This window comes from Mustela putorius, unplaced genomic scaffold, assembly GCF_011764305.1.
Source record: "Mustela putorius furo isolate JIRA1106 unplaced genomic scaffold, ASM1176430v1.1 tig00000578_pilon_pilon_pilon, whole genome shotgun sequence".
NCBI lineage: Eukaryota > Metazoa > Chordata > Mammalia > Carnivora > Mustelidae > Mustela > Mustela putorius.
In genome coordinates, this window is record NW_025421422.1 from 1,194,374 (window position 1) to 1,220,626 (window position 26,253).

Below are 26,253 nucleotides of genomic sequence, written 5' to 3' on the forward strand. Positions count from 1 at the left end.
CCATGTGTTGCCTCAGATTCACTTCTCTGCACGACCTACCTTCCAGAAAGTGATCACTTTTCTGTTCCTAGAATTGCTGCTCTTCTCTTCAATCTCCTGTTGAGTTTGTACCATCAGAATGGTTTGATAGCTATCTAGATGAACTCCTGGGACCAAAGGAAATTTAGGTATGCTCTTCCTCTGCCATCTTGTTCCTTCTCCTGGAACACAAGCAATTCTGACCTCACCCCCACACCCCAATGTGCTAACACATTTTTTAAAGTTAAAAAAAAACCCTTATTATTTTTATATCAGTACATTTTATTGGGAGATTAAACAGAACCCTACCAACACTGATTCCCTTTAGAAGGCAGGATTAGTGGACAGGGCAGGGGAGGGGCAGTACTAAACACTTCTGATTCCATACCTTTCAGGAATTCTTAAATTTTTAAAATTATTTTAAAGGGAAAAAATATTTGAGGGTGTGGAAAGAGGAACGAGCACAGGAAACAATGTCAGAAAGTATCCAAATTTACCCCAGTTTGCTCCATTGTCTGAGACAAGTCACATCCTCTCTCCATGTGTTGATTTTTTTTTTAATCTATAAAATGGGAAATGCCAGTGTGACAGAATGACATAGAGAGAATGCAATGACAGCAGGCAATATGCTTTCTGGAGTGTAACTCACCATTTGCTATCCGCATTGTCCACACGGACACACAGGTACAGGGCTGCCCCTGAGGCAGAAGATGAAAATCCACTGCCCCCAAGCACACCTCCCCCACCTCTGCCCTTTCTGCCCCAGAAAGTCTGTGCCAAGCCCAGGTGGGAATGGCTCTGTAAGTCTACCCGAGGGTCCTCATACTGCAGGATAGAGTAAACTGGGTCTTCCCTGGCTGCAAGGAATGGGTTGTAGCCAAATGTTCCAACAGTTTTATTATCCAAGGTGGACCTCTGGGTGCCAGTGCCTGTTGGCTAGTCCACCATTGGAACATACTAGGTGCTCATTGAATGCATGCATGAATGAATGAATGAATGTATAAATGAATGATCAAATGTGAGTGGGAGAAAGAAACTCAGCCCTCACTCAATTAAATTTCCTTAATCTATGAAATGGGAATTAGGCTAAGATTTTCTCCAACCTAAAAGTCAATGCAAGTAATACAAGTAAAACAAAGCTGATGAGCTCCCGAATGGGAGGGAAGGTCTTCTTGGTGCTAAGGGCAGTGCCAGTGGTCATCGATCAGAGGCGATTTTGTCTCTGCTGGTGGGACATTTGGCAATGTCTGAAATCACTCATGATTTTCCCAGGGGGTGGTAGTGCGGTGGGGGGAGGCATGTTGCTCCTGGCACTGAATGGCTGGAAGCCAGGGATGCTGTTCTATGCATGTCCTACAGTGCACAGCGTAGCCCCTTGTCCCCCAACAAAGAAAGATGCAAAAGGCACAGGACTAACCAATGTTCTTCGGGGCAATCCAGATGATCCTAGTTTTGTTTCTGACTGCACTTGATGTGTTCTGGTGTGATTTTTCAAGCCTCAAATAGCCTGGACTCCTTCTTGCTACCAACATGCCATGTGACCCTGGCAGCCCATTCCCCTTCTCTGAACCTCAAGTTCACTTTCTGGGCAGTTTGTAACCACAAATCTTGAAGATGCAATATTTCATTATTGACTTTGTCCCTGTTGGGCAATTTCTTCTTGAGGAGGGCAAAAGCCGGAGAAACCACCAACTGAATGGAGCATTATTAATAAGGAGTAGACTAGGAAGCAACAGTTTCGTAGTCCCCTTTTACCAAAAAAATACACCCACTGAAGCGCCAGCCAGGCCTGCCTCCTAAAAGTCCCCCCCGTGAACAGTTTGATGAGGGAAAAATTATCGTCATCCCTACTGGAAGACCCAGAGGAGTTTCATGACTCAATGAATGAGGTACTTCTGTGATAGCAAATGTGTCTGTGTGTTCTCTTGGCCTTTCCATCATCACTAGGTACTAAAGGCAACAGTTAAACCCAGCTCATTCTGTAATTTTTTTTTTCACTTAAGGCAGTATTAAATATTTATTATACACATTTTGGAAAACACCAAAAAGTAGAAGGAAGAAAACCCATGCCATCCAGAGGAAGCCAGGGCCACATTGTTGGAGCCATTCTTAGAGTAATGTTGTAGGGGCGCCTGAGGTGGGGGGTGGGTTGAGAATTCAGCTCAGGTCATGATCTCAGGGACATGAGATCCTGGGCCCTGAACTAGGCATGGAGCCTGGTAAAGATCCTTTCTCTAGGGGCACCCGGGTGGCTCAGTCAGTTAAATGCCTGCCTTCTGCTCTGGTCATGATCTCAGGGTCCCGGGATTGAGTCCCGCATCAGGCTCCCTGCTTAATGGGGAGTCTGCTTCTCCCTCTCTCCCTGCCCCTCCCTACCCCTTGTGCTCTTTCTCTCTCTTTTTCTCAAATAGGTTTAAAAAAAAGATTCTCTCTCCCTCTCCTTCTGCCCCCCCTTAAATATATATATGGTAACAACATTACAGATAGTGACTCCATATCGTGACGAGCCCCAAGGAAGGTATAGACTTGTTAGATCAATATGTGGTACACCTGAAACAAAGAGAACAATGGATGTTAGCTTAAAAAACTTTTAAATTAACTTCAAAAATTAAAAGAAATGAGGTCTGATATAGCTTACAGTAAAACAAAGTCCACCAAAACACCAGCTCTGCATCGTAATTTGTTTTAGGTGGTTGGTCCCGTTGTTTTCATACACATCATAGAATTTTACATCTTGCTCTTCTCACTGCACATTACAGCAGAAGCACTCCCCAGCTGTGGCTTCCTGGGCTTCCCACTCCTTCCCTGTGTGTCCACGTGGGGATGGGCTGTCATCAGTCACTCTGCTGCCGCCGAGCGGCTCCGATTCAAATCCACAGTTTCAGAGCGCATGGTGCATTTCCGACTTTAATGGGATGCTTCCCAGTCTACTCTCCCCATCTCTCCCACCAAAGTGAGAGAGGGAAAAAGGGAAAGGTGCTTCCTCCTCACCTTTGATGGGAGAACAAACGCTCAGTCATCTTCAGCATGCGGTCTGGAGAAGGGAGAGCAGCCTCTCTCTGTATTTAATTTGAGCCCCATCTCTTCCGTTGGATATCCATGTTTGGTTATTGGTGTAGGTCTGTCTTCCGGAAGTGCCTAGAGCATTGACTTTCTTGTCCTAGTATCAACCAGCAGAGAAATGTCACTCATTAATTGATGGGCAACACTGGGGCATTGAATGCACATGATAAAGGCAGAATCACCCATATGTGACTAGGATGACTGAACATTGTAAGTGCTCTGAGAAAGAAGAGTTCGTTTAATCCGGTGGTCATTGAGCCCCTGGGAAAAGCCTCCTATGTCTCTGGATCTCGAAGGCCCTGGAATCCCACTCTGACTCATTCCGGCTGGGATCTGGTTTTGCATGGCACTCCCCCGGCCAGCATCCCGGCTGAGAAAGAGGCCTCCAGGGGCGCCTGGGTGGCTCAGTGGGTTAAAGCCTCTGCCTTCGGCTCGGGTCGTGATCCCAGGGTCCTGGGATCGAGCCCCGCATCGGGCTCTCTGCTCAGCAGGGAACCTGCTTCCTCCTCTCTCTCTCTCTGCCTGCCTCTCTGCCTACGTGTAATCTCTGTCTGTCAAATAAAATAAATAAAATCTTAAAAAAAAAAGAGAGAGAGAGAGAAAGAGGCCTCCAGTGGCAAACACTGCAGACCACAGACAGACTCTCATCTGTCTTGAACATGGCCTTGAGTTTGGAGCCAGCCACCAAGATCCCACGGGTGAACCCTGAGGAGGAGGCAACATGGTGGCGGGGAGGGAAATTTACCTCGTGGATCTGCAACTCCCCTTGACAGTTAGGTCTTCAGTGGGAAAAAGCTGACTCAGTACAGCCAGATCTACTTCCTATAAGGCTGAAGTGCCACTATGGTTAACACCCGTGTACCATGGGGAACCCAGAGCTGGGCTCAGGGGCTGTGGGGAGGAGGCTGATCATGGACTCCTTTCTCTTGCATTCCCTCCTTCTCTCGTGGGCTGCGTTGGATCTAGACGGGCTGGGGTGGCCAGGGGAGGTCACAGGCCTTGAAAGTGTCAACACCTGTGGCCCAGATCTACACCTGGGTTCCTGCAGCCTGCAACTTACAACAACTTGAAGGCAAAACCAACAAGGAGTAGAAAGGCAAGATTACAGGTTCCAGAAGGAGCTCTTCTGATCAGTCTGGAGATAAGAGTCACCCCAGGGGCTTTAACAGCCCCCCACTTTCAAGCTCTACCCCTGGAGATTCAGATGTCAGGGATCTGACAGGGGAGAGTGACAAATGTGTATTTTAACAAGGAATCCAGGGAGGGGTGAAGGGTATCATTTGGGAGATTTAAAAAACACTATAGCCCACCCAGCAGGGAAGCGAAACAATGGAGGTCTGAGGGGGCCTCTGCTTCCTGCTGAGAAGGACAGGCTGTCAGTGATAACAGTACCTCATGATATTTAACAGAGCTGCTAGCATGGTCTTTGGCATCAGGAAAATGGAGGTTGGAAACGCAGTTTTATGGGTTTGTGTGACCTTGGAAGTTAATTTAGTGTCCCACAGCCTCACTTTGCTCATCTGTACAACAGGAATAATTTTTCCCTTGAGAAACAATAAAATTAGGTAATGGGTTAAAAAAAAAAAGTGTTTAGCAGATGCCTGATACATACCCAGCACTCAGTAAAGCAATCAAAAATAAAACGTCATAAATATCGCTATTATTATGGCCAAGGGCACGCCGATGTGCCTTATGTCCTTTGTCATTGCTCCTTCCCCTCCCTCACTTGTAATCAAGGGGATATTTTTGTAAAAGGACTGGCAGAAGCTAATACAGCCACCGGACCCCACAAAACTCACAAGCAGTGTCAGGATCGAACCACTCACTCTGCCCTCTCTAGCAAGATTAGCAAAGGGCTTGAAGAATAATTGTCAATTACCTGATCACGCCCCAGATCAACACAGTCCAAGCTGGAAGACCTGACTAGAGTGACCTAGTCTGGCTGCCCACCTGATCCAGACAGAGAAGATGGAGAGAGAGAACATGAAACCCACACGGTTATGCTAGGGAGCAGTGGTCAAGGTTGGAGCACCATCTGGGTCCCCCAATCCCAGGGGCATCCAAGCTTTGTGCACTGAAACACAGCTGGTGCTCGGGAGCCACGTGTCCTGACCCCTCACCCTCCTTCCTCTCTTTTGGCCCCTTCCCTTTTTTCTCACTGCACAGTCTACAGAGATGGTCAGCATTAATCATTTAACAAAAGTGACAGTGCTCACAAAAAGCACAGCTCTTGAGCAGACCCATGTCTGATCTAATTCTGTGAGGTAGATGGGGTGGCTCTGTTATGCACAAGAGGCTTCGTGGATTTGCCCAGTCTGATGCAGCTGGGGGACTGTGGAAGGCAGGATTTGAATCCGGATCCAATTCTAAAGCCTCGATGCTTCCCACCTTGGACCAGGAAACCTGCTTGGTTGGCCCCTAACTGCCCTTGATCTGCCCTCGGGTCATGCATGTGCCCTGTCCTCTCCCAGACAGGTTCCTGCCCTGGCGCGACCAGGAGCCTGGAATGCACGCCGGCTGGTGATCAATGGGACACAACAGGAACATTTGTCGATGCCAGTTGCAAACTGTTGCAGTCTATATAGATTAAGCCACTGCCGCCGACTCCATGAAAGTAAATGAGCCTTTCCGACAGCGGCAGAAATAAATTTAAATGACAGTGCCAAAGGGCCCAGAGACTGCGGCTGAGTGAGTGTCTGTCTGCAGAAAATCGACAAGGACAGCTATCAGTCCCAGGGCTTCTATCCCACGATGTAATTCCTCTCTATCTCAAGATCATCATTGGGGATGCTCTGACCACTCTGGCTTCCCACAGAAGGGTGCGGATACAATGACAATAGTAAAGACAGTGACAGCAGCTGGCGCGTGCTAGGCACTCACTGTGGGTGAGGCACCTACCTATAGGTACAGGTATGCTTTACCCACATCAACCCATTGCACCCAGGAAACAGGGTGAAATAACCCTGCTTTACAACTGGGGAAACTGAGGCTCAGGAAGGTCAAAGCCACATGCCAACTTGCAACTGACGGAAGTGGGTCTCAACTAAATGCAGGCGATCTCAGGCATGAGTCTGCCAAACAGTTGCCAGGACCAGCCCTTGTTTAAATTTACTAGGTGGTTTTACATTCAAGGCAAAAATAAATCACACTTAGCAGGATATAGAGTGCCCACCAAGGCCTGGCCTGGCAACCACCCTGACTCACTGGCTTTCTCTCCAGTCACCCTCCATCTGCTTCCCCTCATATTCCTCTATTGTGCTCTCCTTCTTGCTCCACACTCTTCCTGCAATCCTCTGTTCTGAACCTATCTCATGATTCTGAATTTTCAAATCTTTCTGGGTCTCCCACAAGGTCAAGTTTAATTATTTAGAAAAAAGAAAAAAGAAACAGAAAGAAAGAAAAGAAAAAGTGCCTCCCCCTCAACCCCAGGACAATACAGCCCTGAGCCAGGGCACACAGCTTGGAAAGGAGTGTGGGCTTGTTACAACCCCCACTCATCCCTTGGGTGATGTGCTTGTGTAGTAAACAACCTGCCCAACTGTACATGGTGGTCCTGCCCCACAGACTGAGTTAGAGGACTGTTCTCTGTGCCCTGTTAGCATGCTGAGCTTCTCTCTTTCTAAGCATCTATCATACCAAATATGATTTTTTCTCCTTTCCTATTACCCCTTTCAGTACATAAACAACTGGTACATGAGACACTTGTGCCCTTAGTTTCTGTAACCCTAATGCTTAGCTGGGGCCTGGCAGGATCAATGGTAAGTATGTATGGTCAGCAAAAGGAAGAAAAGAAGGGAGCATGAAACAGAAAGAAAAGGAGAGGGAGAGACGGTCAGGAGAGAGGGAAGGAGGCAGTTCCCATATTTGTCCTGGCATCTTGGCAAGTTAGGCCCACCCTAGGCCCACAGTTCAGGAGGTGGAGGACCTACCCTCCACCCTCAGCCCCAAGCTAACAGGTGTTTTTCCTCCTCTTCCACAGATGCATCCCAGGAAGCAGATATTGGCCCTTCCGGTGCTTCCCTTCTACCCTCCAGAGCTCTGGGGAGCAGCAGTCTGAACAAAGAGAGCCTTGAAGAGAGAGTGACTACTGCCCCTCTGAATCCAGTGCAGTCGGGGGAAGATCTTCGAGAGCCAGGGCTGGAAGGGGAAGCCCCCTCAGCCGCCCTCTCCACGAGGCTGCCAGAGGAGACCGCCACCAAGCACACCCTCCCCTCCGGGAAGAAGCTGCCTTCGCTCAAGCAGGTGAACTCCGCCAGGAAACAGCTGCGGCCCAAAGTCACCTCCACGGCAGCGGTTCAGAGGACAGTGTCCTCCCCTGCCTCCTTGGGCCTGGGCATCCTCTCTTCCTCCGCCACTGAGAAGCCCCGCCCCCCGGGAGACCCTGAGCCCGCTGCCTCCGAGGAGCCCCTCTGGCTGGACCAGAAAGCAGGTGCAGTCCCCACGACACCCGCACCCCTGCAGATCTCCCCCTTCACCTCACAGTCCTATGTGGCCCACACCCTCCCCCAGAGGCCAGACCCTGGGGAGTCTGCGGTGCCTGATGACGCCCCTGAGGCTCCCCCCGAAGATGCCAGTCCCATAACCTTGATGGACAAAGGTGAGAACGAACTGACCGGGTCAGCCTCAGAGGAGAGCCAGGAGACCACGACATCCACCATCATCACCACCACGGTCATCACAACTGAGCAGGCCCCCGGTAAGCAGCCCGCGGACCCTCAAGCCCTCCTGCTGCAACCAGGAGGCACCCACTCTGCGCAGGCCATGGCGGGAGGGGAGCCAGGGAGACCCATGTCCCACCATCACTTATCACCTGTTGAGCACTGACTTGAGCTTGACCTCGTGGCTCAGAATTACTATCCCCATTTTGAAGATGAGACAACTGAGACTCAGAGACATCAAGCAGTTTGCCCAAGGCCACGCAGCTAAAGAGTGGGATTCAAACCTTTTTCAGCTTGGAATAGAATCCTTTAACCTGCTGAAGGCCCTTGACTTTTCAGTCTTTTTTTTTTTTAAGATTTATTTATTTATTGAGAGAGAGCACACATGAGGGGAGGGGCAGAGAGAGAGACAGAATCTTAAGCTGATTCCTCACTGACAATGAAGACTGATGTGGGTCTTGATCTCAGGACTCCAAGACCACCACTGAAGCCAAAACCAAGAGTCTGACACCCAACCACTGTGCTCACAGGTGCCCCTCAGAGTGCTTTTACTTTGACAGTTGCATTTACTTCTCCAGACTTGATAAAATGCACGTCTGTGTCCCAGTCTTCTATCTTCTTTTCTGTTTTCAAACAGAGAAGACAGACACCAACAGTCGATCATAGGTAGATTTGGGACAAGTGCATTATGGCCTCTCTTTAGAAAGTATAAGTTCTGGGTTTGAATCCTGCTCTCTGTGTGAGGTTGACCCAGACACCACCCCTCTCTGAGCTTCGGTTTACGTATCTCTAAAATGGGGATGAAATGTCAGGTCCTACAAGGGTGAATGGGGTCGGGCCGGTACAGTGGTTAGGATTGTGCCTAGTGGAATGAAGTAAGCAGTCAGCCTGTGTCAGCTACCACAGTTTGGATTATCATGTTGATTCTGGGGACTGAAGGAGGATTAGCAGCCGTGGGAGGGAGGGGGAAAGAAAAATGCTGGTGCCCCAGAAGCCCAGAGCCACCCTGCAGCCCATCTGAGACATGACATCTATCTGAACTGTCCTTCGTGTCCTAATGAAAGTCCTTCCTCCAGCTCCCTGCAGTGTGAGCTTCTCTGATCCCGAAGGGTACATTGACTCCAGTGACTATCCACCACTGCCCCTCAGCGGCTTCCTGGAGTGTACGTACAACGTGACGGTCTATACTGGCTACGGTGTGGAGCTCCAGGTAATTGTAGAAAGTTGCCTGGACAGTGCCTGCCTCTTCCAGCAGGAAGTCTCTGGAGGGTTGTCTGACTCGGGCTTACTGTTATCATCCTAACTGCTTTGGTTCCTTCTTTGCCTTAAGCAGGGCAATTTGAGCTGGGCTTTGTTGAATGAATAGGAGTTCCTGATTCAATGCACAGCTGAAATAGGCATACATTGAGGAGGGGGAACTGTTAATAAATTGTGAGTTATTATACTCAGAAGGAAAGTCCTCTTATACCCTATATCAAATACATTATATCCTTGTATCAAAACTTTTTTGCCTATAAGCTAAGAATGGAAAAGCAGAGTGGCATAGTGCTCAAACATCTGGATTTAAGTCCCAGCTCTACCAGTGAAAGCTGTGTGACTCTGGGCAAGGGATCTTACCTCTCTGAGCCTTGGTCTCTCCATTAGTAAAATAGAGATGATAATACTACTATTTTACAGATAGGATGGTACAAATATGACAATGCACAGACCATTCATCCAGAGAGCCTAGCTCAGTGTATGTTACCAATTATCCTCATCCTAGTTCCTGACCTTCCCCAATTGACCCCCCAATTTTTAAAAAATGGAACAAGGAGGGGTGTCTGGGAGTGGGGAACTGTCCAGTTCACTGCCTCACAGGAGAGGACAGAAAAAGAAAGCTGGTACCAAGTCATGGTGGCAGACCCTCCCAGGCTAAGTTTGGAGGTCTGGATGTATACCTTTATCTAATGAACAATAACAAACCATCAAAAGTTTTTTAGCTGGGTTGGTTGTCACCTAACCAGAACTTTATTTTAGAGAAGTTTTTCAGACTTTCATGGAAAGAATAAAAATGAAGCACCTCAGCACCAGGAGCTGTGGTTTTTGCAGTCCCCAGAGCTTAGCACAGTGTGTGGCACATAATAGATACTTCCTAAATGTTCATGGAATTAAAATGAGCTGGAGGAAAGTTGCAGTCCATCTGAATGTGGCACTCCATGGTCCATTTCCTTCCACTTGGTGTCAAACACTGCATGGAGCTCTTTACCAGGAATTACCACATAATTCCTTCACTGAGTACCTACTGGGTACCAATCATGGCTATTTACTCTGGGGAATATGGGAGTGTGCAAACTAATGCAGTACCTCCCCTAAAGGAGTTCACTGTCCTATGATTGATACAGACATACTTAGAAGACATTAGAATGCCATTTGAAAAGGTGTTCAGTGGGTGCTTATAGGGGATGTTGTAACATCCCAGTGGAGGCATGGGAAAGCCCTTTGGTAGTCAGGGAAGGTCTCACAGAGAAGGAAAATTTTAGTAGAGCTTTGGGGAATGAATAGGAGTTTGTCAAAAAGAAAAAAAGAGTAAGATGTATGATCTGCAAGAGGAAGGCTTCGTCGGTGAGGCCAGCCCTGCTTTGTTGAGAGGCAAAGGGCCTAGGATCCCAGGCCCCCTAGGAGAGGCATCAAAATCCAAATTGGGCACTGGGATCTGACTAAAGGTCCCTCTCCCCAGCCACACTCCATTTGTTTAGTGTCTTTGTATACAACTAAAGTATCTCTCCTCTTTCTCCTCCAAACCTGGAAAGTGGACTTGGAAATCAAGTATGCAGTTCTTTGCATACTTGATGGGGTTAAAGCCGCTGTTTTACAGCACATGAGGGTGGCCCTGAGAATGCCCTAGAAATGAGCACCCCACTCCCTCTTACCAGTTCATGCAGAAAGGGGAAGAATGAATTCAATCCACATAAATATTTATTGAGCACCTGTTATGTGCCAAGCACTCTTCTGGGCACTAGGGACAAGGAAGAAATGGGGGGGCGGGGGCAAAAACACCTTCATTCATGGAGCTTGCATTCTGGTGGAATGCCTTATTCTGTCCTCCTGGAGTCTGGGCTTCAGGAACCAGCGGATCAGGCTCTTGCCCTCCCCTCTCCATCCCCAGGAGAACTTACCTCAGCTGCCGGCGTGGAGGAAGCTCTCTCACAGGACTCATCCATGGACGCTTACAGATTTTTGCAGTACCTTTGCCCTATACCTTGGCTTCAGTCTGGTCCCTCATGAGGGGAACCTAGATATTTCCAGGGCTCCAGATGTTTCCAAGGGGGCCTGTCTGTCCTCTTGACTTGGGGCTGACTGCGGGCTGCTGTGTTGGCATTGTCTGGGGTCCTCTGGCAGCTGCAAGGGCCCTGTCTCAAGCACAACTCAGAGTTTCTCTCCATCCGGCCCTGTCTGTCTGCAGGTGAAGAGCGTGAACCTGTCTGACGGTGAGCTGCTCTCCATCCGCGGGGTGGACGGTCCCACCTTGACTGTCCTGGCCAACCAGACTCTCCTGGTAGAGGGACAGGTTATCCGAAGTCCCACCAACACCATCTCTGTCTACTTCCGGACCTTCCAGGACGATGTCCTTGGAACCTTCCAGCTGCACTATCAGGGTAAGCTCGCATCTAGGCTAATGGGGGGGGGTAGATGTTTGCCTCAGTTTCCCTCTGGAGCCAAGGATTCTCCAACTTTTTGTGCCAGGGATCCCTCCATCAGGTTGTTAAAACCTCTGGACCCCTTCTCAGAACCATGTTTTTGAAAGCGTAAAATAAAACCTTACATGACTAAGAAGAAAACCAGTCAGGTTGAATTACAGTTGTCAAAATATTATTTTAATCTGCAATGTCATAATCCATGTGCTTCTTTATTAACACATTAAATAATAATCTCCCCCAGCAGCTCTGGTAATTACTGTAATTTCAAAGTACTGAGGATCATAAGAAATATGTCAAGATATCTACCATGATATGAAAATATCTGTATTTCTTTTGGTGACGAAGTCATACGTTCTACAAATAGGTCATAGTCTGTTGCTTATCTACATGATTGAAGAAAATACCACTGTTCAGTTAAAGATAAATAGGAAACCAGCAAGCCACTTTTTCCCATTCAGATAGATCCACAGTTCCTGAATCTCCTAAATGAATCCTCAGGGAAGTCCCTGGATAAAAAGCCTCAACTCCCAGGGCCAACCCACAGGGGTCCGACTCTCTCTTTTCTTCTGCGATGTTTTCTTTCCTTTTTGTCTGACTCTGAGGCTCCCCTCTTGCTTTCTGTTCCTCTTGCTCTTCTCTCTCCCTGCCTTCCTTCCTCCTTCTTGGCCTCCTCCCTCTCTTCTTGTCTCTTCATCCTTTCCTTCTCTCCCTCTCTTCTTTCCCTCCCTCCACTCTCCCTTCCCTCTGGCCGGCACCCTCTCTCTCGCTCTCAACCCCTTTCTCTACCTCTGGAGACCTTCCCGTGACCTCAGGTTACTTCCCTGAACCAGAACCTCCTCTATGTCCTTGCCAGATACCTGCGTGGAGAGTAGGGTCTGCCCTCACACATCTGGATATTTGGGCACCCTCTACCTGGACATCAAACTGAATGAACATCAGGAAAAACAGTTCTGTTGAAACTTTGCCCTCGGATGTTTCTGAAACAGGGGAATGCGTGTCTATGGGAGTACCCGCCTCATCACCACTTTCCAAGACCAAGACTCCCCCTGTTGTCTTGTTCATTACTGAATGGGGGCAAAGAAATAGTTTGTAGAGCCCTTGGGTTGGATGTAATCCTCCCAGTGAGTTCTGAGATCATCGATACCTCATGCAGTGGGAGTGGTCAGACCATACAGCCAAAAGGAGCAGTTAGGAAGGTTTTCACATCCTCTTAGGAGAATCAAGGAGCTCAGCACAGTCCTCTAGAGCCTTCTACTGCCCCCAGCTAGATGTTGGACTACGGAGGCTCTTCCTCGGTGTTTCCTAGTTAATCCTTACTGCCACTGGTGAGGCAGGGACAATTGCCAACTCCCCTGGCAAGATGAGGAGAACCAAGTTCGGGGCACTCTGTCCCTTTCTCAAGGTCACACAGTTTCTAAGGGATGGAGGAAGAATGTAAACTCACATTGGTCTCCTTCCACAGGTCAGGCCTGTGTGGGCCAGGATGGTTATTTTCAAGCTGTCCTATCCTTTGGCATTTCCTGAAGAGCTGCTTATTCGAGTTCTGGTCCAAGCTTGTGCTCATTTTTAACAAACACCAGAATTGTTTGTGCTGGTAGGACAAAACCCACCTGAGCCCCACGGCCCCTCCTTTCCCCAAGGAGAAGGCAGCTCTGCATCCACAGGAAGAGATGTTCACATGAGGTGTGGGAACTTATTTTTTACCCCAAACCTGTGATATCTGATTAGACAAGGTGGGGACCTTGGATCCCAGAAAAAGTGTCAATCTGGCAGTCTCCTCACCCTATGATCAATGAGAGTTCCAAAAATACACACATACTGCCCACACCCAGTGCTCTGGAGCCCCTAGGGGCCTTATCTTTTCTCCTCAGCACAAATTGGCTCCTGGTATGTGGGTCACGTTCTTCCTGTCCCGGCTCCTAAGGGATGACCATCTGCCTTTGCGTTTCTCCCAGCCTTCATGCTGAGCTGCAATTTTCCTCGCCGGCCCGACTTCGGGGATGTCACAGTGATGGACCTGCACCCGGGTGGGGCGGCCCACTTCCACTGCCACCTGGGCTATGAGCTCCAGGGCGCCAAGACGCTGACTTGCATGAATGCCTCCAAGCCTCACTGGAGCAGCCAGGAGCCCATCTGTTCAGGTACACTCCCCCCATCGCCAGACCGGACATACATAGTTCCCTCAGAGGTGAGACACCAACCCCAGGGCATTAGACTAACCTTAGGGATAGGCGCCCAGCCCAGAGCAAGAGACTGCCCCCAAGTTGGACAACCAGAGCCACTGAAATCTTTAGTCTGTGGAAAAGCACACATCACCTAGAATTTACCATTAGCCACATTTAGCAGATCTGAAACTTTGTGCAACCATCACCACTCTGTACTTCTAGAACATCTCCATCGCTCCCAAAAGGAAACCTTGTACCCATTGGCACCCACTCCCTAATTTCCCCTCCCCTCATAAACCTTAACAGCCAACAACATGCTTTCTGTGTCAATGGATGTTCCTCTTCTGGACATTTCATATAAAGGGGATCCTACAATACATGGTCTTTTCCAACTAGCTTCTTTTGCCCAGGATCGTGTGGTTGAGGTTGACCCATGTCGTAATGTGGGTCAGTACCTTGTTCCTTTTCATGGCCGAAATATATGTCTGTGTGTGACTCTCCCCTGTTTTATTGGTGTATTCATTGGTGGATGCTGGAGTTTTTCCCACTTTGGCAATGATGAATAACGCTGCTGTGAACATCTGTATATCAATCTTTGTGTGGACATATGTTTTCTTTTCTCCTGGGTCCTATGGTAATTCTCTGGTTAACTTTTTAAGGAATTGTCAAGCTATTTTCTGCAGAGGCTGCACTGTTTGTCTTTCACACCTGACTGTGTGTGAGAGTTCCTCTTTCTCCACATCCTAGCCAGCACTTCTTATGTTACACGTTTTCTTTTTATGATTTTAGCCACCCTGGTGGGCAGGAAGCTTTCTCATTGTGGCTTTGATTTGCATTTCCCTGATGGCTAACAATACTGAGTGGCTTTCCTATGCCTCTTGGCCATTTGTAGATCTTTTTAGAGAGATGTCTGTTCAAATCCTTTGCCTGTTTGTTTGTTTTTTTTAATTTTGTTATTTGTCTTTTTGTTGTTGTCCTTCATATATTCTGAATATTAGATCCGTGTCAGGGATATGATTGGCAAATATTTTGTCCCTCCCTGTGGATTGCTTTTTTACTTCTTTTTTTTTAATTTACTTATTTATTTGAGAGAAAGAGAGAGCAGGAGGGAGGGGAAGAAGGAGAGGGAGAAAGAGAATCCACAAGCAGACTCCCCACTGAATGTGGAGCCCGACTCCACTCAGGGCTTGATCCCAGGACCCTGAGATCATGCCCTGAGCTGAAACCAAGAATCAGGTGCTTAACCGACTGCACCACCCAGGTGACCCATGTTTTTTCACTTCTTGCTATTGTGCTCTAATGCAGAAAAGCTTTTCATGCTGACAAAGTGTAATTTATCTATTTTCTTCTGTGGCTGTACTTTGGGTAAGCCTGCTGCCACACTTTGAACCCAGTCCGTAGATACTGAAACACTGCCAGGGCTGCCGTAAATGTTCATGTAGTAATGCAGCATCATGACAGCCATTACCACCTCCACATTACAGATGAGGAAACAGAGGCTCAGGGAGGTGAAGTCACTTGCCCAAAGTCAACAGACAGTAATTGAAATGAGTTCAGAGCCCTTCTCCTCTGAGCTGTTTTTCTCAAAGCACGGATGGTCTATAGACCAGCAAGAGGACTACAGACACATAGTTCTGGGCCTCCTACAGGACCAGCTGAATCAAAATCTCCATTTTAGCATGCCCTTGTGTGATTTGCATGCACATTATGGATCAAGGGGCTCAGGGTGACCCTGTACTGTTAGGCATAGCCTTGACTATCCGCAGCTATCAAGAGAGAAAAACCATTTTAGATTCTCAGAAGTTCCGGTGGTGGTCAGGAAAGCACAGGCCGCCTGTAATAACTGAGCACCTACTATGTGCCAGGGCCTGAGCCACGAAAAAGAGCATACTGGGAATAATAATAAATTATTCCTTTCTTTCAGGCATTCAGAGTCAGGGGAATCTGAAAGCAAATGAGGCCTGATGACACATTCTGAGATTTGATTGTTGCAGTATTGTTTCCCCAAGGCCCTTTGGAATTTTTCTTCTTTGCTTTTTAACAAAAGGGAATTATCCAAACCATAGGGCAGTTGGGCTCTGTGCCTCTCCCACGTTAATTTTTATCTATGTGTGAAATCAGAGAGGAATTAAGCTTCAATTTGTGCTAAGAAAGATGGATGGGGAGCCACGGCTGGCAAATTGAAGCCAAACAGAGCCATCAGTTGGCTTAATAAGGCAGGGAAGGGGAGCAGAGAGGCAACAGAATAGCAGCAGCTTGGGGAGGACAGATGGCCGGTGCCCCCCACCAGGGTCTGTGTCCTCCGTCTCCTCAGCTCCTGAGCCATAGGACAACAATGCTGGCTATATTTTGAGCATCTATTCTGTGCCAGGGACAGTACCAGGTCCTCTGTGTGCATCATTTCATTGACTTCTCACCATAGCCCTATAAGCAGGGTGGAATCAGTATCACCCTTTGAGAGTGAACTTGAGGTACAGAGTTTCCGTGACTTGTTCTAGATCCACAGAAGGTTGAGTGGCACAGGTGGGGTTTAAACCTCCACTTTAGGACAGGAAGGCAGTCGGGAGAGAGAGAGACAGACATATGCACAGAGACCCAGACAGAGGTGTGCACGTGCCCACACACACCCCAAAAAAACACCCACACACCTCTGTCCATGGTGCTGAAAGACATATAGGTGGTGGGGGTAGCGGGGTGGGGAAGGGGCTTCTGGGCAATGTCTTTGGTGTAAATCAGCACACTCCGGAGCAGAGCAGAGAGCTATCTACCTTTTCGCCTACTGCAAGTCCTTATTGGTCATGCAGTCATTCAACAAACATTTAATGAGACCCAAGTGTCTCCTAAAAATAAGAAACAAACTACTTCATGTTTATCTATCTCCCTCCAGTTCACAAATTATTTTTTAATATTTCTTTATTAGACTTTTATGATAAAACTAATATATATTCTGGTTAAAAAAAAACAAGAAATTCAAAATTGTAGAGATAGGAGCAAATTACTTTCATATTTATGGTCTCAATAGATTTTTGCAAATAGCTCATTGAAGTAGGTAAGGTAGACATACCATTTTGTAACTTGTTTTTTTTTCCCACTTAAAATATATGAAGCATTATTCTATATTCCCAAGTATTCTTTAAGAACATGATGTTTTTTTAAGATTTTTATTTATTTACTTGACAGAGATCACAAGTAGGCAGACAGGCAAGCAGAGAGAGGGGGGAAGCAGGCTCCCCGCTGAGCAGAGAGCCCTATGCAGGCCTCAATCCCAGAACCCTGGGATCATGACCTGAGCTGAAGGCAGAGGCCTTAACCCACTGAGCCCCCCAGGTGCCCCTAAGAACATGATTTTTAATAGCATGTAAATGGAGTGCATTTATTTTACCGAAGAGCTGTGAGTGGATATGTGTGTGGCTTCTCGTTTTTCGCTTAGAAGCACATCAGCAGTGAACACATTCATTCATAAATCCTGGTGAAAATTTCCAGATCTTCCTTTTAGCATAAATTCCCAGAACTTTAATGACTAGGTCAGAGTTTGGGAACATACTTTCTAGATTTTTCTCCAAATTGCTCTCCTGAAAGGTCATAGCAATTTGCATTCTAACCAGTTATGAGTGAGACTGCCCATTTCCCACCACCTTTCCCATTGGCAAGTTATGGCTGCTTTTTACCTTGACCAATCAGGTGGATGAAAATAGAAAGCAATCTACTTTTGCCTTTCTTTTGTTATGAGTGTGTCTGCATTTTTAGTGCTTACTAAATACTAAAAGCATGTGTCTTCTTTTGTGGACTGCCTATTTACATCCTTGATTACCATCTTATAGTGAAGAATTCAGGCACAGCCAGCACCATGGAAGAATCCTTAAATCACAGTTGTTCCTTAACATGAGGCACACAAAGGTCCAGGTGTGGGATGAGGTTTCCTACCAAGCAGGATGAATCTTGTCCAAGTCAAGAAGCCTTTTACCGTGTCTCCCTCTTCCCATCATGTTGCCTCCCACTAAGGGGTAGGGGTGAGGATGTGTGTGTGTGTGTGTGTGTGTGTGTGTGTGTGTGTCTCTCTCTCTCTGTCCCTCTCTGCTCTCCTCTCATGGTCATCCCCTCCTATTTTCTGCCCCCAGCCCCTTGTGGAGGGGCTGTACACAACGCCACCATTGGCCGGGTCCTCTCCCCAAGTTACCCAGGAAACACCAACGGGAGCCAGTTCTGCGTGTGGACAATTGAAGCTCCAGAGGGCCAGAAGCTACACCTGCACTTCGAGAGGCTGTCATTGCATGAGAAGGACAGGTAAGCCTCTGAGGGCTTACCCAGCAGCCTCCTTCCTTCCCAGAGTGTTGGAATGTGGTGAGGGATCTAGAGTCTTGAAATGGCTCATGAAGGTCGAGAAAGGAAAGGCTGGGGAGGTTGGCAAGGATATTAGACACCATCTTCGACCTCCTCCTTTTACAGGTAAGGAAACTTGGACATACAGAGGGAAAGCGACTTGCCCCAGGGCATACATCAGGATAGGGGAAGAGGCCTGTTTCTCCTGCACATCCTTTTTTGCAGTTATCAATGAGGGAGTACTCGCTGAGCACCTGCTCTGCACCCAGTCACATACTAAGCTCCATGGAGAACTGGAGAGCAGTAGCAAGACATGGTTTCCGGTTTGATAGGAAATTGATGTGGAAACACTATACTTGTACACAGGAAGGAGCTAGGGAGAAGTTACAAGGCAATACTTAACAAAAAGCATGTCTGTAAACTCTAAGTTATATCTATGGAATCTAGAATCTTAAAGCTTTCTTATTCTATGACTTTATCTAGAATATTCTTGAATGTTCTAGAAAAGTAAGACCTTAGCTGTTTAGACTTGTTGCCTTTGGTTGTGTTCCCTTGGAAATGGACATGGGGACAATGATGTTAGGGAAGGTCACTCATTTGGCAGCTAAACCTGGAAAGCAGTAGTAGAGGCATGGGACAGTGGGCAGGGAAGGGAAAGGAGTCAACACAGTGTGTGTGTTAATGAGCAGGTGACTGTGGGGGCAGCTGGGGCTCTATCTACTGGGAGCCTCTGGGATACTGTATTAAACATGCCTCAGCATGATCCTTTTGGAGGCGTGAGGGAGCCGGTGTATTTACTTGCCACAACCCCCTTGCCCAGCCATCATTGGATGAGAGATACTCCTGGACACACTATCTCCCCAGCACTGCCCACCACCCTTTGAGCTGGTTGAGCTGACTGGCAATCCAGGCCCTTGTCATCCTAACCACAGTGGACACATGGCAAAATGGACAAACTGGTGCTTCAACATTTATGCATTTTAGTAACATTAGAAATTCATCTAGGCAGCGTAAGAGAAACCCTTTTTATGAGTCCAAGTAAACACAGACGTGTGCGCACACACACCCACACACACACACCTCACAGGATTAAAAATGCCTGTTTATGACTCCATAAAAGGAGTTTGTCTAATTTGTATACTATTTATCTCCCTAGTTTTACATAATTCCTTTAAAAATACCAAGACTAGCAAAGTGTCAAGTATCAAATGGTTTAATAACAGTAAAAATGAATACCAACGTTTTGTGTAGCATATTTTCTTTGTCAGGGCACTTGATCCTGTCATATTCTCAACCTGCAAGATAGGTAAGAGAGATGTTATAATCCTTCCTTTCACGGCTATGGAAACTGAGGCCCAAGATGTGCTGAGACCTACGTACACCCAATTGGTGGAGAATTGGGAAGTAAAAATCAGGACTCCTTTTAGGATATTAGAATAAAAAACAGAGCCTGTTAGGAGTCAAATGCTTAATAAACTTGGCTCATATACCTACCCCTTCCTGGGCACGTTATGCACATGGCCTCTAATTCCTACACGCTGATGTGGATGGGTGTGATTGCATCCATTTTACAGATGAAGAAACAGAGGCTCAGTGATGTGAAGTGTCCATGTCCAAAGTCACACAGCTCGGAAGGTTATAGCTTTGGGATTCTGGCTGTCTGACTACCACTCTTTCAGCCTATTGATCTCTTTTTCTCAATTAGTAATAGTAATTAGTATACATTAATTAGTCTGGTTCATTATATCACACACATCATTTTTCCTGTGATTTCAGAATCCATCCATGAGTCTAGGACAAGCATTCTACAAAAGAGGAAACAGGTCGCATAAGGTGGAGCAGCTTGTCCAGACAAGTCAGGGGGTAAAGTCGGGATCTGTGTCTGGAAATGAGGCTCCAGAGGGGGTGTTCATTGCACATACCTCCCGTTGCCATGGTGTGTAGCTAACCTCCTGTCCTCTTCCCACCCTGCTCCTCCCACCAGGATGATGGTCTACAGTGGCCTGATCAACAAGTCTGCTCTTCTCTATGACTCCCTCCAAACTGAGAATGTCCCCTTTGAGGGTCTGCTGAGTGAGGGCAACAGCATCCGCATTGAGTTCACATCTGACCAGGCGCGAGCAGCCTCAGCTTTCAACATCCGGTTCGAGGGTGAGGGTCCCTGGGGTCCTCCACCATACTGGGGGATGGCGTGGGTGAGGAAGAAGCATGACAGAGCTGGGCTGGGTCCTGGGAGCTAGAAATCTGACGTGCTAAGGGCAAGGGAGACCCAATGGTCAGACTGACTCTTTGACTTCCAAAGTTAGACTCTGCAGGGTTGGGAGGGCAGGGGTTTATATTCCCATTTTAGAGAAGAAAATATTGAGTCCCAAAAAGCAAAGTGAATGGTCCAGGAGCCCTAAGCAGATCAGCTGGAATTGAAACATGGGAGCTGGTGTCCATTTTCCTTGGAGTTTCCCTAAACAGCAGGAGGGGTCCCATCTTCTGAGATCCAGCACTATGAGGAACCCCTGCCTCATCTGCACTGCAAGCCCTCTTTTGTATCCCCACCCTAGCCTTTGAAAAAGGCCACTGTTATGAGCCCTACATTCAAAATGGGAATTTCACCACATCCGACCCAACCTACAACATCGGGACCATCGTGGAGTTCACGTGCGACCCTGGCCACTCTCTGGAGCAGGGTCCAGCCATTATTGAGTGCATCAATGTGCGGGACCCGTACTGGAATGACACAGAGCCCTTGTGCAGAGGTGAGTGGCCCCACTGCCTTCTTTCTGAGGTGACACATGGACCTCCATCCCCTCAGATGAAAAGACCGAAGGTGCAGTCTAGAAGTATATGATAAATTTACATACCAATTTTAGCATTAGAACCCTTTCCAGGGCTCATATCTTTTGGGTCAGATTTGCTGCTTGTCCTTGAGAAAAATTACAAAATTGATAAATTTTTAAAGGTGCCCTTTTCTCCAAGCACAGACCCCATAGTGCGTAATTTAGTGAAAAGATCTCTGCATAGATTTCAGCTCCTCTATACCCCCTTTCTATGTACTTTTGTGCAGTGCACAACCAACCCAACCAACATGGCATCCCTGAGTTTAATTAATAATGATAATGATATTAATAACAGGTACCAAGGGCTGCATTTGCATTATCTGATTTAATCCTCACTATGACCCTGTGAGGCACATAGTACTGAACCCATGTACAGGTGAGAAACCTGAAGCTGTGAAGTGATATTTCTTTTTTTTTTTTTTTTTTTTTTTTTTTTTTTTTTTTTTTTTTTTTTTCAGAAAAACAGTATTCATTATTTTTTCACCACACCCAGTGCTCTGTGCAATCCATGCCCTCTATAATACCCACCACCTGGTACCCCAACCTCCCACACCCTCGCCACTTCAAACCCCTCAGATTGTTTTTCAGAGTCCATAGTCTCAGTCTGTTCTTAGAAGTGATATTTCTAAGAACAAACTGAGGGTAACTGGTACAGGTAGAAATGAAACTCAGGTCTCTCTGTTCTCAGAGACCTGTGTTCTGAGCCCCTATGGACAACATTGGCTGGGCAGAACTCTCATCTCCACGAGATCCCACTGCCTTGCCCTGCCTTGTCTCTCTTCCCATATTCAAGGCCTCAGAGCCCCCTTGAGCCTGGCTGCACTTGGAGCATGTGGCGTAATGAAGAGAGCCCTGGCTCCTGGCTGCTGCTGCCTGGATGGCGGTTGGCATGAAATCACAGCTTCATCGTGGTGAGGGGTTGATCCCTGTATTAAATGTGCTGGTTTAACAGAGCGGAATTTATTGGTGCTCTGGCCTCTGCCACATTGAGAACTTTCCAAAGTGGTAAAGAGAGTGGAATTTAAAGAGCCAGGCTCCAGGCACAGCCACATCTCTACTTCCAGCTCAGAGCTGGGCTCTCTGGCAGTAATGTTAACTTAGAAGTATTGAGCCTTTACCTTGGGTCAGGTGTTTGGCTGTATTTAACCCCCATGAGCTCAATCAAGCTCCAGAATAACCCAGTGGAGCCAGTGAGCAGTGGCATTACTATAGCTTATTGGAGCTTTATGGAGGGAGGGAACCGCAACTCCAAAAAGTTGCGTGCCTTGTCATTGAGTCTGTGGGGGCAGAGGCAAGGCTCAGACCCAGATCCACCGAATGGAATGTAGCATCTGTTAGCCACTACTCACCCTGCCCGAGAATAAGGCTGCTGCGGAATCACCCAGAACGTTGAGCTCTGTCCTTGATCCTGAAAGAAGCACAGCGCCCTTAGCCCCACCTTCATCAGCCATCAGCTAAAGGAGGCAGGCAGCCTGCCCTAACTTAGTCATCCTAAACACATGCACGGACTGCCTGAGGGGCAGACACCTGTTCTGGGTACATGGCAAGCCGTGACTGTCTGACTTCATAGCTCGAGCTCTTAACCGCTATGCCCTACTGGCTTCTGTATGAATAACATGCGTCTGTCTCTGTCTGCTTGTATCTCTCTTCTGCAGCCATGTGTGGTGGGGAACTCTCTGCCGTGGCCGGGGTGGTGCTGTCCCCAAACTGGCCAGAGCCATATGTGGAAGGTGAAGATTGTATCTGGAAGATTCACGTAGGGGAGGAGAAACGGATCTTCTTAGATATCCAGTTGTGAGTGTTTCTGATGGGGGGCCTCCAGTCCAGCCCAACTGGGGAACAGATAGCTCCTGCTTTGTTCTTTGAGCCAGTGTTAATGAAGCATCAGCTAGTTGTCAGAGACTGCATGCAAAGAGCTGGAGTCCCAGCAGTGGGAGAAACGACAGCATCACACACAGAGACAGGGTCCCTAGCCTCCAGACATTCTGTCTTCAAAGGAAGCAGACATTAAAGGCAGAAATGCACCCACAATGGCACACCGTAAATTTGGTGAGCAATGTAAGAATACATGAATGGTGCCATGAGATCCTATAGTGGGGATGTGATATAAAGAGGAAGGTCAGAAAAGCCTTCCCTGAGGATCCGATGCTAAAACTCGGAACTAACGAGTGTGTTACTGTAAATACATCTGAAAGGAACAGAATATGCAAAGGCCCTGTGGCAAGTACAGTATTTGCAAAGGACTGAACAGCCAGTGTGGTCGGGAAGAGGGGCGACGTATAACATGTGCCGTCTGTATTGTAGCAGGTTGTTTTCTTATCTGTCCTCTCAACTAGACCTGAAGGTCCTTATAGTCAGAGCTTTCTCTGATTTATCTCTCACCTGGGATCTAACATAGAGCTTGCCACAGAGTAGGCACTCAGGAGACCAATGCTGCATGAACTGCTGTAATGGATGGTGTTACATGTCTGTGTGGCTGTTTGCTGTACTCAGTGGGGGTGTCTATGAGATGCTCTATCCAGAACTATCCCTCTGCTGAAATCCCCAGGGATGAGGAAAAGCAGACAGAGACAGATGGTCATGTCTAGAGAAGCAGAAGAAAAGGCTTCCAGGCAGACCCAGACACTGTGCCTTGGACGGTGGAGGGCAGGGGGGGAATGCCAAGTTCTGAAGGGTTTCTCTGGAGGCAGCCAGGGCCTGGGGAGTGGGGGAGGGTGTTATTCCCCTCTAGCCTGAAGTAGAAACCCAGTGGGCTGGGAAGCAAGACCCAGGCTGCCTTGCTCTGCAGAGGAGCCTTGTAAGAGAGGAGTTTTCTGCAAAATTATGCTAAAATTTTGAAGTTGTCCCTTAGATCCTAGGGAGGTGTCCTTGGAGGCTGTCCCAGGATCTTCTGCTCTAGATGCATCGAAGATTCACAGACCTTTTCCAGTTGCCCCTTGCGGACTTGGGGCCAGGCCAACCTGGGTCAGAATCGCATCCCCATCTCTCCCCAGCTGTTTCCTTTGGGCTTCTTTCTGGTTTGGGTTTTGTTCATCGGTGATGAAGCTCTTGGAATATCAATGTTTTGTGGCTGCTGGAGGCAGCTTGTAAGCATCCCTTGCTCATTCCTACCCTCACTCACTTGTTGGTGGGTGCTCACTCCTTCCTTCTGCTCTTACCTCTGACTTCTAGAGTCTGGTATGAAGCACTCATTCAAGATTCAACTACTCAAGATGTAGTATCTAAGTTGTCTACTATGAGCCAAGCCCAGACGTAGGCACTGGAAAGGCTCTGGCAGCTGTCCCTTGGGCAGTGAAGTTTATATTGGAGCAGAGCTGGTTGGATGATCTCTATTAGCTCTGAGGGAAAAAAATATATATACATATATGCCAACTGTGTGCAAGCACTAAGCTAGTCTCTGGTGGTCCAGTTGTGAGAAAAAAAGAACCATCTATGTCCTCACTGTGTAATGGGTGAGGCAGACATAAAACTATATGCGGTGTGGTGAAAGCAGTGATAGGGACGATGCCTGAGTGAAATCAAGGAGGGCTTCGAGGAGGAAGGGACTTCTGATCTGGGATGAAAGAGAATATAGTCAATGATGAGTGGAAGGGAGGTGTGTCTCAGACAGTGAGAACGGAATGTGCAAAGCCTGGAAATGAGAGAGAGGGTGGCCTGCTTAGTGACTTCAAAGAAGTTCAAGGTGGCTGGGGCATGGAGATTAGGTAGGGTTTATGGAGGGAAAGGGTCCAAGACCTGACATCTTCTTAGGTGAAGCTTCAAATAGAACACTCCTTTCTAAAGCTATTCCCTCTAGGAAGATTTCTGTGGCTCCCTACCGCCCTCGTGGTAAATATGATCAATTGGGCCTGGCTTATGAGCCCCTCTCCACCAGAAGCCCCCAGCAAGCCACTTCAATCTTCAGCCCGGAGAAGGAGAAACCAACTCCTGGTATCCTGGCTTCTCTTGCAGGTCCTCCCAGCCCCATGCCCCCAGAAATTGTCTGTGCTCCCCACTTCTGCTGCACTCTGTGACCTTCTTCTTGCCGCATGTCCCCCCAGAGCATGGTTCTGCTTCACTGAAAATGGCCCACGTCTCCCCTTGGTGACACAGGGCTGGATGAGGAAACAAGAAAACGGGAGCCCTTGCTTTCACTCTCTCTAGGCACCAAATACACAATTAACCTTCTGCTTGACACTAGATGGGGGTTTATTTGCACGGCAGAACACGCAATGGAACCGTCGGTCCTGAGCAGTTAGGTTCCTCAAAGCTGGGCAGCCACTGGCACATGCATCAGGAAGGGACCCCTTGTCGGGATGGGGGGAAGACGTTCTCTCTTCTGATCATCCTGGCAACCCCAGGTATGAGGGTTGAGGGTTGCTGGGGAGAGAGGAGGCTCTACTTCCCTCCTCTGTGCCATGCCAAGGATCCCTGAGCAGCCCAGATCCGGCACCAAGCCTCTTTGGGCTTCACGTTCCTCCTCTGTGAAGCAGTGGGCTGCCTTGAACTAAGAGAGTGCAGACTCAGACTCACGGAGGCCCAGGGGAGTAAGGGACAGTGGGAACTGGGGCCAGCGTGGGGTGATGTGGAGGGAGGGATCTGGGATGGAGGGGGTAGTGCATCCCCCCACCAAATCATTTAAATTTGCTTTTTTTTTTTTTTTTTTAGAATAATGCCTTGCCCCCCCCCCAAAAAAAATATTGTGTCTGCTGTTTGGGTCCAAACTCGAGGGGCCACATGTTTGTAAGCCTTGGTCTAGAAGGGGATAAAGTTTCTTTCTCATTGCCATGATATAGAGAGCGATTTTCATCACTGTTTCCTGTTTACAAAGTGCTTTTACAGACACAGATTTATTCCCTCCGCAGAGTAGTCCTGTGGGGGTAATACAGCTACTCTATTCAACTCGTATTCCCTGCCTACTGACCTCTTTAGTTGGTTGCCTAAAAGGCCTCCTGAACAGAGGGTACCTGAAGTTAAGCCCCTGATTTCCCTTCTGCAAACCCATTTCACCCCACCAGCCCATCTCAGGAAGGAGTCCCCTTCTGCCAGCTGCTCAGGACAAAAAGACTCAGGATTGTTCTAGACTAGTAGAATGGGTGCGTGTCCAACAATTGGCTTTCTTGGCAGCAGGGTGGGGAGAAACACCCTGATTCGTGGCATTTGTTGATTTCTGCAGCATAAATACTCCCACCATGGCCCATTTCAAGCTACTAACACAGTGCCAACAGGATCACTAGATGCCCAGACATTTAACAACTGACTCCTGAGCCAGAGTGAGCTGTGGGTCCCAGCACACTCACTGTGAGTCCCAGCACACTCACTGTGAATTGGGTTCTTCTCTTTCTCGCACTCCCTGTCTGTTGAGTCCTCAGTACCTCCTCCTGATTCTAGAATTCAAGAAACTTCAAGAGCCAGAAGATGCCCAGAGTCTAAGTGTGTGTCCTCCCCACCACTGCCATCATGGCCCATGTCTCGTCCCAAGATTGTTCCAGAAGCATCCTGCCTGGTCTCACTGCTCCTGCTTTTGTCCCCTTTGGAGCTA

The 26,253-nt window shown here is 47.9% G+C and overlaps 1 protein-coding gene across 4 annotated transcripts in view; it reads left to right on the forward strand.

Moving 5' to 3' along the window:
* Positions 1 to 26,253, forward strand: part of SEZ6L (seizure related 6 homolog like) — a 182,864-nt gene that overhangs the window by 107,082 nt on the left and 49,529 nt on the right. For all 4 annotated transcript variants that reach the window (XM_045081487.1, XM_045081488.1, XM_045081489.1 and 1 more), the window contains exons 2-9: positions 7,061 to 7,777; positions 8,816 to 8,949; positions 11,182 to 11,374; positions 13,372 to 13,557; positions 17,700 to 17,865; positions 19,886 to 20,052; positions 20,457 to 20,651; positions 22,388 to 22,526. In XM_045081487.1, the coding sequence (XP_044937422.1) occupies positions 7,061 to 7,777; positions 8,816 to 8,949; positions 11,182 to 11,374; positions 13,372 to 13,557; positions 17,700 to 17,865; positions 19,886 to 20,052; positions 20,457 to 20,651; positions 22,388 to 22,526 (1,897 nt within the window). The remainder of the gene's footprint in view (positions 1 to 7,060; positions 7,778 to 8,815; positions 8,950 to 11,181; positions 11,375 to 13,371; positions 13,558 to 17,699; positions 17,866 to 19,885; positions 20,053 to 20,456; positions 20,652 to 22,387; positions 22,527 to 26,253) is intronic.